The sequence below is a fragment of the Cervus canadensis genome, chromosome 25, assembly GCF_019320065.1.
Source record: "Cervus canadensis isolate Bull #8, Minnesota chromosome 25, ASM1932006v1, whole genome shotgun sequence".
NCBI classification, from domain to species: Eukaryota; Metazoa; Chordata; class Mammalia; order Artiodactyla; family Cervidae; genus Cervus; species Cervus canadensis.
In genome coordinates, this window is record NC_057410.1 from 21,038,917 (window position 1) to 21,052,913 (window position 13,997).

The 13,997-nt window shown below is 42.5% G+C and overlaps 1 protein-coding gene and 1 long non-coding RNA gene across 5 annotated transcripts in view; one reads left to right on the forward strand and one right to left on the reverse strand.

The window, feature by feature from the left end:
- DBX2 (developing brain homeobox 2) overlaps positions 1–2,723 on the reverse strand; it is a 36,771-nt gene extending 34,048 nt beyond the window's left edge. The window contains exon 1 of the mRNA XM_043447423.1: positions 2,016–2,723. Within this exon, the coding sequence (XP_043303358.1) occupies positions 2,016–2,415 (400 nt within the window). The 5' untranslated portion in view covers positions 2,416–2,723. The remainder of the gene's footprint in view (positions 1–2,015) is intronic.
- LOC122427743 overlaps positions 1,251–13,997 on the forward strand; it is a 64,319-nt gene continuing 51,572 nt past the window's right edge. For all 4 annotated transcript variants that reach the window (XR_006265533.1, XR_006265531.1, XR_006265530.1 and 1 more), the window contains exon 1: positions 1,251–1,784. This is a non-coding gene — a long non-coding RNA (uncharacterized LOC122427743). The remainder of the gene's footprint in view (positions 1,785–13,997) is intronic.

The following is a 13,997-nucleotide window of genomic DNA, read 5'->3' on the forward strand; positions in this document are numbered from 1 at the left end:
CTTCATAATTCTACACAGTACAAAAGAATTCCCACAACATTTGGCAGGACAAGAATCTGTCATTTGGCAGGACAAAACTGGAGCAGTGCTCACAAAACTGTATTCTCTGTCAAATTATTAACAAATGTTTTTAAGCATATTCATGGGCACAAATTTACAGGGTTTTAATTTTCTTCTTAAGATATTTTTCAAGTTTCAAAAATTAAATGCACTCTTTACAAGAATGATTTTTTAAAATAAAAAGTTATTTGTTCAAATAAAAATTAACCTCAGAAAGCATCAAATCTTCAATAAGGACTGAATAAAATATTAGGAGATATATGGGCCTAAAACTATATTAAAATACTTCAAAGTGAAATTTAAATTCTCACATTCTCAATTATTCCAAAAAGCATTTTTGCATTTTGATGTTTTAATAAGTGTACGGAATGAATATGTTCTTGAAAATATAAAGAATGTAGTTAGACCCTTTACTGAATAATTGCAATATTCTGAATGAAATGAGTAGGTATACAAAATAATTTTTCAGAGTTATTGAAATATCTGCATTTGATTTGCGTTTGGTTTACTTAAATCTAACCTGTAAAATCTACAAAGGTTGAAATTAGCTTTTTGGAATAGCCAATCATGATCCAGAGCAACTTAAGAATCTTTGAAAAGTAACTTCTATGAACACAATGCCAAGCCATTCAGAAACCACCGAAATCACTAAATTTTCTTGAAAATGTTACTTTTATGAGACATTATTTACTAGCGCTTGTCTAAACGGAGCTGCTATATACGTTTCTAATTTTCCGAATACTTCAAAAAGGAGAGTGGCCCAGATTTCCAAGGCAAATAAACTTTGCCTTTAACTGAATCTGTTCCTCTCCCAGGGTGCAAAAACGCTGCTTAGAATTTAGGTTTTACACTGTGTGAATGAGACCGGTGCTCATATAATTATATTTGTTCCATTCTGTTAGTAACCATTTCAAACTGAAAGACCAGGACAGGTTTTAAACATGTTCAGTTCTATAAAGTCATTTGCAATAAATTTGATCCGGCAGTTTGCTGGGACAATGAAATCTGCTGAAAAAGCGTCGATTAGTCATTCTGGACAAACCCATCGGGATTAAGAGAATGAGTTAAGATCGTCTAAGGACGCAGCCAAAAAAAAAAAAAAAAAAATTAATCCGACTGGATCTCAGCTTTTGAGTCACTAAGACGCTTTTCCCCTTCTCAAGGCCAACTTCTGCAGCCCCTCCGTAAGTTTTAGCTAACACAGGATTAAACTGTCCGCATTCTCTTCCCAGTCACAACACTCCGGTTTTATGCGGGAATTAAAACAAGCAAACCAAAACCGCCCCTTTGGGGGTAAATTCTCATTTATTTGGTGAACTTCCTACTCCAGGAGCCAATTCAACTGGTCTAGCTCAGCCCGAAGAAAAAGCCGGCGTCGATTTTCTTGCGCCTTAGCGATCCAAAATATGAGTGGAAAAAGCCAAAACTTGGCTCAACTCTTTTTCCAAAGATCTTTGCGCGTGTTCTCCAGCCGCCCGGACCGACGCTAAGGTCTGAGAGGCAAAAGCCCCCAAAGCGGGCGCGTGAGCCACTTCAAGCCAAGAACTTTCCAGGGAGCGGGTATCTCTCGGCCTCCGAGACAGGAGCGGGCGAGAAGAGACGCTGAATTTTGGAAACCCCGTGAAATTGGTCCAGCGAGCCTAGAGATCTCGGGAGCGGGGCTGCGCTTTCAGCTAAGGCCCGAGGTGACTTCAGGATTTCTACAGAAAGGCCTGAAATTCAAGGTAGCCCTACCACTTGTAGAAAGAAGGGGCGAAGAGGAAGCTGGTGGGATGGGATGGGGAGGAACATCACGATTAGCGGTGGTACCCTCCTCACTCCCGAGGCCGCATCTCCATTGACGCTCGAGATGCTCTCGGAAGCTCGAGGCCCGGGCGGATTCCTGAGCACCGGGGCGGGCGGGCCCGCGGCCCGGGAGGCGCAGCGCGCGGCTGGGGAGGGGAGAACGGGCTCACCTGGGGCTGGTGGCTGGAAGGCACAGTCCGGGTCCCCCGGAGCCCGAACCGGCAGCCGGGCGCCGTCCGCCGAGGGGCTGAGCACTTGAAACGCCCACCGGGTGCCGTAGGGCGCCCCGCCAGGGCTGACTGGTTCTGCCGCCGGGCACAACTTGAGGGGAACCGGGCTGGCCGGCAGGGGCCGGACCTGCCCGCCAGCGCCCAGAGCCGCTGCCGAGCCGTGGTGCTGGGGCGGTGGTAGTCCGAGCGGCGGGGCACCTCCAGCCCGCAGCAAGTTCTCGATCAGGAAACTCTTGCCCAGGTTGCCAAAGCCCGGCGCGGCGGGGAAGTTCAGGAGCGAGGAGGAAGCCACCACGTCCCAGTAGGCGCCGGCGTGGGCCGCCACGGCGCTGGGGAGCATGATGCGCGCCGGAGCCTCTGCGCGCTCGCCTCCCGCCGCGCTGGAACGAGCTCAGCCGGCAGAGGAGGCGAGGACAACGAGGACCCTGGCGGGCTGGGGACGATATTATTTATTTGCGCTGAGCGTTGTTTTTTTAAAGGCGGGGAGGAGTGAATGTGGGAGGGGGAGCTGTGCTTTTCCCCGGCCCGCGGCGTAGGCTTTGCGGGCGCCGGGGGAGTCCTCCCGCTGTCTCTGTAGATCCGGGCTTTTTTTTTTTTTTTTCTAGTAGGCTGGAAGGTGTGTCCAACCCATCCATTCGTGTCACCCAGCCCACAGAGTGACAGACGCGGCCAACAATAAGGGCAACCCGAGAGTCCGAGCTTTGGCGAGGGGAGGGGACGCGAGGAGGGAGGAGGAGGGGTGCGGAGGCGAGGGGATCCCGGCCCTAGTCCGGGAGCCTGCGCGGCCCGGGGGAGCTTGGAGCCCCGCACGGAGCGCCGCCGGCGCTCACATTTGGAGAGCGCTCGGCGGACCACCTGTTGGCCGACCCCTGGCTCTCCGGGGCTGACGTCACTTCGGGGCCACCAGGGGAAGTGAATGGGAGTCACAAGTGTCCTGGAGGGTATAATCATCAGAGAAAGTCACGTGTGTTACTGAGACTTGTGCAGATGAAAAGGCACCTTTTAAAGAACGCGTTGTTTGTGTATGAAATGTGGCCCCTGTTTGTTTTTAAGGGGAAAGGAAATGAGTCTTTTTGGAAGACCCTTACAAAATTTCTCAGTTTCCAGCAATTCATTTCCAGTCACTTTTTGGGTAAGATTTGATTTAGGAGTCACTTTAGAAGAGGTGATCTAATAAATTTTGATTTAGGAAAGGGGATCTTAGTTGGAGTTGATTAAATGGCAAATAACAGGTGCTTGGGTCCAAATTCCAGGAAGAAAGCCACCATCAAAGCAAAGGTGGCCAGGGACTCTTCAGAGAGACCAGGATGAGAACTCTGAATTCCTTAGGATTACAGTTACTCTTTTTTTTTTTTTTCTTTCTTTCTTTTTTTCCTAGAAATGTGGATATTTTTCAATTTATTAACAGTCTGCTAAATATACAACAGAGGATGAGATGGCGGTATGGCATCACCGACTCGATGGACATGAGTTTGAGTAAACTCTGGGAGTTAGTGATGGACAGGGAGGCCTGCGATTCTTGTGTTCGCAAAGAGTCGGACACGACTGAGCAACTGAACTGAAATAGAGACTGGACAGATGAAAAAAGCTTGTGTGTCTTTAAATGTTCTAGTTAACTACAAGGCAACTTCATTTTGGAAACTGTTTTACCTTGATAATAAGTTCAAACTGTGACTTTTGTCAATTTATACTTCCCACTGCCTCTCTCCTGTGCAAATTTAGATGTGTTTATTTAGAATGTGGTTTTTAAAGGATGTTTTCAAAGTTTGGGGTCACATGTAATGTTTTACTTTTTACCCTAAGAATAATTTTGTCCCTAAAATGTTGGCCAGGTTTGTTACATAGATTTCTTTTTGAAAATTCACCTGGTTGATTTGTGTTTCATTTACACTTGGTATGTCCAAAGATGTTTAAAGGCCCACACTCCCGGCTGCTGCTGCTGCTAAGTCGCTTCAGTCGTGTCCAATTCTGTGCAACCCCATAGACGGCAGCCCACCAGGCTCTGCAGTCCCTGGGATTCTCCAGGCAAGAACACTGGAGTGGGTTGCCATTTCCTTCTCCAATGCATGAAAGTGAAAAGTGAAAGTGAAGTCTCTCAATCCTGTTCAACTCTTAGTGACCCCATGGACTGCAGCCCACCAGGCTCCTCCATCTATGGGATTTTCCAGGCAAGAGTACTGGAGTGGGGTGCCATTGCCTTCTCTGCCCACACTCCCTACTTGTTGCCCAATGAGAGAGAAGTTACTGGCAAGCCTGGTACATGTTACTAATATTCATTCACTTACTGATTGAGTCAGCATACCTTTACAGAGCATTTCATGTATATTGAACCCTATTGGTGGTCCTTGAAATATATAGAGAAGAGAAAGATCTGGTCCTTACTTTGTATTAATAATTCACAGCCTAGTGATGTGGAAAAACAAATAACATCTGAAAAAGGACTTGAAATTTTGAGGGAAAAGTATGAGAAAACTTCCAGAAGTCTCCCCTACACTGAGTCTTAAAAGTGGACAATGGTTGGAAATAGGGTATGAAGCAGTAACCTTTGAAATTAGCAAGGAATAGAGAGATTACATCATCACCACCATTCCCATATCATAGCCACCATTTATCCAGTGTTTAATACATTAAAGCTGGGTTGAAACTCAACATTAAAAAAAGACTAAGATCATGGCATCTGGTCGCATGCCTTCATGGCAAACAGAAAGGGGGGTACAGTGAAAGCAGTGACAGATTTTCTTGGGCTCCAAAATCACTGCAGACAGTGACTGCAGCCATGAAATTAAAAGACGCTTGCTCCTTGGAAGGAAAGTTATGACATACCTAGCGTGTGTGCTCATGTGCTCGGTTGTGTCTGACTCTTTGCGATCCTTTGGATGGTAGCCCACCAGGCTCCTATGTCTGTGGGATTCTCCAGGCAAGAATACTGGAGTGGGTTGCCATTTCCTCCTCCAGGGGATCTTCCTGATTCAGGGATTGAACCAGCATCTCCTGCATTGGTAGGCAGATTCTTTTACTAAGCAAAAAATTGATGTTTATTAGGTAATACCTTTAAAATTTAAAGAGTTGATTTCCACAGCATATCCTCACCTACCTTGCTGCTGCTGCCGCTAAGTCGCTTTAGTCATGTCCTACTCTGTGTGACCCCATAGATGGCAGCCCACCACACTCCCCCATCCCTGGGATTCTCCAGGCAAGAACACTGGAGTGGGTTGCCATTTCCTTCTTCAATGAATGAAAGTGAAAAGTGAAAGTGGAGTCGCTCAGTCGTGTTCAACTCTTAGGGACCCCATGGACTGCAGCAGGCTCCTCCGTCCATGGGATTTTCCAGGCAAGAGTACTAGAGTGGGGTGCCATTGCCTTCTCCGTCACCTACCTTAGTTAATATGCAACTCTGTAAATGCTTCAGACCAAAAAAATAACTTGATTCTAAGTGACTTGGGCAAGAGACTTTTCATGGGGAGCAAAGAGAGGCGGAAACCCGTTCGTGGATGATTGAGGGTCCATAGAAAATAGGAAAGTAGAGATTGAAGAACCATGGGGGAAAAGCTAAAGAAAGTCATGGGTTAAAAGCAGAGATGCAGAAAGGTTGTATAAACGTGAACCCAAAACAACAAAGTAAATGGCAACGGGACCACACCTATCAATAATTACCTTAAATGTAAATGGGTTGAATGCCCCAACCAAAAGACAAAGATTGGCTGAATGGATACAAAAACAAGACCCCTATATATGCTGTCTACAAGAGACCCACCTCAAAACAAGAGACACATACAGACTAAAAGTGAAGGGCTGGAAAAAAATATTTCATGCAAACGGAGACCAAAAGAAAGCAGGAGTCGCAATACTCATATCAGATAAAATAGACTTTCAAATAAAGGATGTGAAAAGAGACAAAGAAGGACACTACATAATGATCAAAGGATCAATCAAAGAAGAAGATATAACAATTATAAATATATATGCACCCAACATAGGAGCACCGCAATATGTGCGGCAAACACTAATGAGTATGAAAGAGGAAATTAATAGTAACACAATAATAGTGGGAGACTTTAATACCCCACTCACAACTATGGATAGATCAACTAAACAGAAAATTAACAAGGAACACAAACCTTAAATGACACAATGGACCAGCTAGACCTAATTGATATCTATAGGACATTTCACCACAAAACAATCAACTTCACCTTTTTCTCAAGTGCACACGGAACCTTCTCCAGAATAGATCACATCCTGGGCCATAAATCTAGTCTTGAAAATTCAAAAAAGTTGAAATCATTCCAGTCATCTTTTCTGACCACAGTGCAGTAAGATTAGATCTCAATTACAGGAAAAAAATTGTTAAAAATTCAAACATATGGAGGCTAAATAACATGCTTCTGAATAACCAACAAATCATAGAAAGAAATCAAAAAAGAAATCAAATGTATAGAATGATGAAAATGAAAACACAAACAACCCAACCTATGGACACTGTAAAAGCAGTGCTAAGGGGAAGGTTCATAGCATTACAGGCTACATCAAAAACAAGAAAAAAGCCAAATAAATAATCCAACCTAACTCTACAACCTAAAGCCAATTAGAGAAGGAAGAAATGAAGAACCCCAGGGTTAGCAGAAGGAAAGAAATCTTAAAAATTAGGGCAGAAATAAATGCAAAAGAAACTAAAGAGACCATAGCAAAAATCAACAAAGCTAAAAGCTGGTTTTTTGAAAAAATAAACAAAATTGACAAACCATTAGCAAGACTCATTAAGAAACAAAGAGAGAAGAACCAAATTAACAAAATTAGAAATGAAAATGGAGAGATCACAACAGACAACACTGAAATACAAAGGATCATAAGAGACTACTACCAGCAGCTCTATGCCAATAAAATGGACAACTTGGATGAAATGGACAAATTCTTAGAAAAGTATAACTTTCCAAAACTGAACCAGGAAGAAATAGAAGATCTTAACAGACCCATCACAAGCAACGAAATCGAAACTGTAATCAGAAATCTTCCAGCAAACAAAAGCCCAGGACCAGATGGCTTCACAGCTGAATTCTACCAAAAAATTTAGAGCAGAGGTAACACCTATCTTACTCAAACTCTTTCAGAAAATTGCAGAAGAAAGTAAACTTCCAACTCATTCTATGAGGCTACCATCACCCTAATTCCAAAACCAGACAAAGATGCCACAAAAAAGAAAACTACAGGCCAATATCACTGATGAACATAGATGCAAAAATCCTTAACAAAATTCTAGCAAACAGAATCCAACAACATATTAAAAAAATCATACACCATGACCAAGTGGGCTTTATCCCAGGAATGCAAGGATTCTTTAATATCCGCAAATCAATCAATGTAATACACCACATTAACAAATTGAAAGATAAAAACCATATGATTATCTCAATAGATGCAGAGAAAGCCTTTGACAAAATTCAACACTCATTTATGATTAAAACTCTCCAGAAAGCAGGAATAGAAGGAACATACCTCAACATAATAAAAGCTATATATGACAAACCCACAGCAAGCATCACCCTCAATGGTGAAAAATTGAAAGCATTTCCCCTGAAATCAGGAACAAGACAAGGGTGCCCACTCTCACCACTACTGTTCAACATAGTGTTGGAAGTTTTGGCCACAGCAATCAGAGCAGAAAAAGAAGTAAAAGGATCCAGATAGGAAAAGAAGAAGTGAAACTCTCACTGTTTGCAGATGACATGATCCTCTACATAGAAAACCCTAAAGACTCTACCAGAAATTACTAGAACTAATCAATGATATAGTAAAGTTGCAGGATATAAAATCAACAACCACAGAATCCTTGCATTCCTATACACTAACAATGAGAAAACAGAAGAGAAATTAAGGAAACAATACCATTCACCATTGCAACAAAAAGAATAAGATACTTAGGAGTATATCTACTTAAAGAAACAAAAGACCTATACATAGAAAACTATAAAACACTGATGAAAGAAATCAAAGAGGACACAAACAGATGGAAAAACATACCGTGTTCATGGATTGGAAGAATCAATATTGTCAAAATGGCTATTCTACCCAAAGCAATCTATAGATTCAATGCAATCCCTATCAAGCTACCAACGGTATTTTTCACAGAAAAAACTAGACCAAAGAATTCACAATTTGTATGGAAATACAAAAAACCTCAAATAGCCAAAGTAATCTTGAGAAAGAAGAATGGAACTGGAGGAATCAACTGCCTGACTTCAGACTCTACTACAAAGCCACAGTCATCAAGACAGTATGGTACTGGCACAAAGACAGAAATATAGATCAATGGAACAGAATAGAAAGCCCAGAGATAAATCCACGAACCTATGGACACCTTATCTTTGACAAAGGAGGCAAGGATATACAATGGAAAAAAGACAACCTCTTTAACAAGTGGTGCTGGGAAAACTGGTCAAACACTTGCAAAAGAATGAAACTAGAACACTTTCTAACACCATACACAAAAATAAACTCAAAATGGATTAAAGATCTAAATGTAAGACCAGAAACTATAAAACTCCTAGAGGAGAACATAGGCAAAACACTCTCCGACATAAATCACAGCAAGATCCTCTATGACCCACCTCCCAGAATATTGGAAATAAAAGCAAAACTAAACAAATGGGACCTAATGAAACTTAAAAGCTTTTGCACTACAAAGGAAACTATAAGTAAGGTGAAAAGACAGCCCTCAGATTGGGAGAAAATAATAGCAAATGAAGAAACAGACAAAGGATTAATCTCAAAAATATACAAGCAACTCCTGCAGCTCAATTCCAGAAAAATAAATGACCCAATCAAAAAATGGGCCAAAGAACTAAACAGACATTTCTCCAAAGAAGACATACAGATGGCTAACAAACACATGAAAAGATGCTCAACATCACTCATTATTAGAGAAATGCAAATCAAAACCACAATGAGGTACCATTACACGCCAGTCAGGATGGCTGCTATCCAAAAGTCTACAAGCAATAATGCTGGAGAGGGTGTGGAGAAAAGGGAACCCTCTTACACTGTTGGTGGGAATGCAAACTAGTACAGCCACTATGGAGAACAGTGTGGAGATTTCTTAAAAAACTGGAAATAGAACTGCCATATGACCCAGCAATCCCACTTCTGGGCATACACACTGAGGAAACCAGATCTGAAAGAGACACGTGCACCCCAATGTTCATCGCAGCACTGTTTATAATAGCCAGGACATGGAAGCAACCTAGATGCCCATCAGCAGATGAATGGATAAGGAAGCTGTGGTACATATACACCATGGAATATTACTCAGCCATTAAAAAGAATTCATTTGAACCAGTCCTAATGAGATGGATGAAGCTGGAGCCCATTATACAGAGTGAAGTAAGCCAGAAAGATAAAGAACATTACAGCATACTAACAAATATATATGGAATTTAGAAAGATGGTAACGATAACCCTATATGCAAAACAGAAAAAGAGACACAGAAATACAGAACAGACTTTTGAACTCTGTGGGAGAATGTGAGGGTGGGATATTTCAAAAGAACAGCATGTATACTATCTATGGTGAAACAGATCACCAGCCCAGGTGGGATGCATGAGACAAGTGCTCGGGCCTGGTGCACTGGGAAGACCCAGAGGCATCGGGTGGAGAGGGAGGTGGGAGGGGGGATCGGGATGGGGAATAAGTGTAAATCTATGGCTGATTCATATCAATGTATGACAAAACCCACTGAAATGTTGTGAAGTAATTAGCCTCCAACTAATAAAAAAATTAAAAAAAAAAAAGCAGAGATGACTATGTCTATATGATGAGAAAAAAAGAAGTGCTCCAGACAAGAGGCTGAAGGTTAAAAAGAGATGGGGCTGTTTGATGGAGCCAAGAGAGGCGATGAGCCCAGCACAGGCTGAGTGGGCTCTTTCTCTCCTGGGAAAGAAGTGCTCCAGGCCCCAGGCCCATTGTTATGCAGCCAAGTCGGGGATGAAAGACTGCCTTTCCCAACATTTATCTTTATCTTCAATTAACACCGGACTTTTTTTAGTTAGTTCAGTGGACATCACAAATTATTTTTTAGGAGATCAACAAGTAGTGTTTCAGATGTGGAGGGAATCCTTTACACCTTTACATGAAAGCCTGTAACCTCCAGAATGGAGTGTAAGGCTTAATTCTGAACCAGTCTTGTCTTCAGCCACTAATTTAGAGAACGTATTGCCCAAACCCAGCTAGGATTAGCAGCATCCCAGGACTAGAACACTGTCACATTTCCTCAAGCAAATCTCTCTTAGAGAATGTGAAATTGAAAGGGTCAGGAGTTGGCATCACTGAGCTTCCAAAACATATTATATATGACTGTCTCTGTACCTGCCTGCACAGGCTACATAAATGTTTAAATGTGTCCTAGAATTCTGTCTGACCCTTGCTTTCACATGTGTGGTAGTGAGGTTATGGGAATGGCTCTATATTCCTTAATTTGCTTAAGTAGCTGTTGTGCTTAGTCGCTCAGCTGTGTCTGATTCTTTGTGAGCCCATGGACTGTGGCCCACCAGGTTCCATCCATAGGGATATTCCAGGCAAGAATACTGGAGTGAGTTGCCATGCACACCTCCAGGGGATCTTCCCAACCCAGGGATCTAACCCAGGTCTCCCACATCGCAGGTGGATTCTTTACCATCTGAGCCACCAGGGAAGCCCAAGTAGCTATTAAAAGCTACTGATACTTATGAGAAGAAAAAAAAAAAAAACCCAATAATTGACAATGCACTAAGTCTCAGCCATTTTGCTACAGAGCTGTCATTCCTTAAAGAATTGCCTTGGCCTATGCTGGAATCTGGTCCAAAAAAAGAACTTGAATGCCTTCAAGTTTACATGCGTAAAACCTGTGGGATAGCCTTGTGTAAAATAGTGACTGTGAGTTAGCGTTTAAGGTTGCGACAAGGGGAGAGAGTTCATAGGGAAAAGTAAGACCTATGTTGTCATTAGACTGGAGATGTAGGCTGGGGCCAGATTGTGTCTTGTATGCAGCACTCAGGATTTGGTACTTTGTCGTTAATGAGGTATGCATAAGAAAAAATTACAACTATGTGTGATAATAGATGTTAACTAAAGTTACCATCAGTTCAGTTCAGTTCAGTCACTCAGTCCTGTCCGACTCTTTGTGACCCCATGAACTGCAGCACTCCAGACCCCATCCATCACCAACTCCTGAGTACCCAAACCCATGTCCATCGAGTCGGTGATGCCATCCACCATTCATCTCTATCGTCCCTTCTCCTCACTGCCTCAATCTTTCAGCATCAGGGTTTTTCAATGAGTCAGCTCTTCGCATCAGGTGGCCAAAGTATTGGAGTTTCAGCTTAGCATCAGTTCTTCCAATGAACACCCAGGACTGATCTCTTTAGGATGGACTGGTTGGATCTCCTTGCAGTCCGTGGGACCTCAAGAGTCTTCTCCAACACCACAGTTCAAAAGCATCAATTCTTCGGCGCTCAGCTTTCTTTATAGTCCAACTCTCACATCCATACATGACCACTGGAAAAACCATAGCCTTTACTAGATGGACCTTTGTTGGCAAAGTAATGTCTCTGCTTTTTAATATGCTAGGTTGGTCATAACTTTCCTTCCAAGGAGTAAGTGTCTTTTAATTTCATGGCTGCAGTACCATCCGCAGTGATTTTGGAGCCCCAAAAAATAAAGTCTGACACTGTTTCCACTGTCTCCCCATCTATTTCCCATGAGGTGATGGGACCAAATGCCATGATCTTAGTTTTCTGAATGTTGAGCTTTAAGCCAACTTTTTCACTCTGCTCCTTCACTTTCATCAAGAGGCTCTTTAGTTCTTCTTCACTTTCTGCCATAAGGGTGGTGTCATCTGCATATCTGAGGTTATTGATATTTCTCCCAGCAATTTTGATTCCAGCTTGTGCTTCCCCCAGCCCAGCATTTCTCATGATGTACTCTGCATAGAAGTTAAATAAGCAGGGTGACAATATACAATATAAAGTTATGATGGTAATCATCAAATCATTATGTCTGTATACCTAAAACAGATAGAACGTTGTATGTCAGTTTTTAAAAAGCAATAAGATGTGATCTCCTATTTGCATTTAAAAAGACCACTTCTGTGATGTGGAGGCTATGCAAAGATTTGGAGAAGACTGTGATTGGAGACGATTAAAGTAATTCAGTCAAGAGTTTGGACTGGGTTTGTGGCAATGATGATGGAAAGAAGGAGAGTCTGAGAGCTATCCAAAAGGTACCTGTGACTGAGGAAGTCTTGTCTCTTGTAAGGAACCTGTGTGCTTAGTTTTATCAGACCATGAGAACTATATAGCCATTGTGTTTCCTAATGTGTTTTCAGCGCCAATAAGTTGAGCTAATTTTAGAGTTCAATGGCAGTGACTCTCTTAGCCTGCATTTCCCTCATCTCCAACCTCTCCTTAGCTCACTTTACATCTTTTTTTAATTTTAATGCCTCTGTGGTATGTATATCCATTTAGTCTGTCTCCTCAAAGCCTTTAAGTAGTAAACAAATACAGCAAACAGGTAAACCTCTTCTTTTAAATGCACATGTTTACAACAGCTCCGTTAAGACCTGGACCTCTGCAGTGGCATCTGAAGAAGCTCTTCCCATCCCTCCATAATCAGCAGAATTCTTCCCTTTGAGCAGGAGCACCTCTGTGCTTGGTGGAGAGAGACGCTGTCTCATAGACATGGTGGAAGTCTAGGATGAACCACTGACCTCTCATTGGTAGCCTCTGAGCACCTACTCCAACAATCAAACATCTTTAAAAAGATGTGGAACTTCCCTGGTGGTTAACTTAACTTGTGGGTTAAGGCTCCATGCTTCCAATGCAGGGACACAGATTGGATCTCTAGTGGGGGAATTAAAATCTCACATACCACATGGTGCAACCAAAAAAAAAAAAGTCACGGTGAGAAGCTAGGTTCTGTTCTCAAAAGGGAAGCTTCAGGAACCCATGATAGCCCTTTTAGTAACCTGGAAACCTCGCTGGTACAGGGTTACTCAAGGAGAAACAGGTTTTTCCCAGTAACTGCTAACTGTAGATTCTCTCCATAGCTCAATACCCACTCCTGACTCAGAGTCTTGGGCAGATTACATCCTAATCCTTGAGTTAGAGGGAAAAAATTATTTTAAAGAAAACTACAGGAATATGTTAAGAGGTAGGCATATTCAACCACTTCAATAATCATTACTCAGTTGAATTCTAAATATCCTCCCACTCCTTCCACCCCATCTCGTTCCTATAGACTTCTCTGATCTTTGAAATAAATTCTAAAAGCCTGGCACACATTTATAAATATGTTTTCAGTGTTGACCTGGCAGGACTCATGCTCTGATTGTCCTGCTTTTCCTGCACATGTCTTTCCTGGCTGGCTCTGTTGGCGTTGGTAGATTATTTTGCCATGCCTCGGGCATTGTTCATCTCCGTGCCCTGCATTCTACCTCCAAGCTCTATTTTACTGACTTTCTTCTGTAACTGGGAGACTTCCCAGTTTCTTTCCAGGCCATTCAGTTTCTCTGGCATTCCTCGCTCATTGATCATTTCTAACCACATCTCCGCTTGTACTTGTTTGGCCCGAAGTGAAATATGAGAGCCACTGAAAGATTTTGAGGAAATTACCCTGAGTGCTGCTGAGCAGCGGCTTTTCAACCGTCTCTCATTAGCTCAGTGTCCTCACAGTCACAGGTGCCTCTCATTCATATTGAAATCCTGCAAAGCTTTCTGGTTGGCCCTGAATTACAGCTTTGGACAAAAGGATGGATGCACCCTGCATGGTGAATTTTGTCATATTCCCCAATGTTTACACCACAGTAGTCCCTTCCAATGAGTATTAAGTTGTTTGCATTTACTACCAAAATTACTAAGTACACACAGGGCATTTAATCCCTTGGTGAAGCTCCA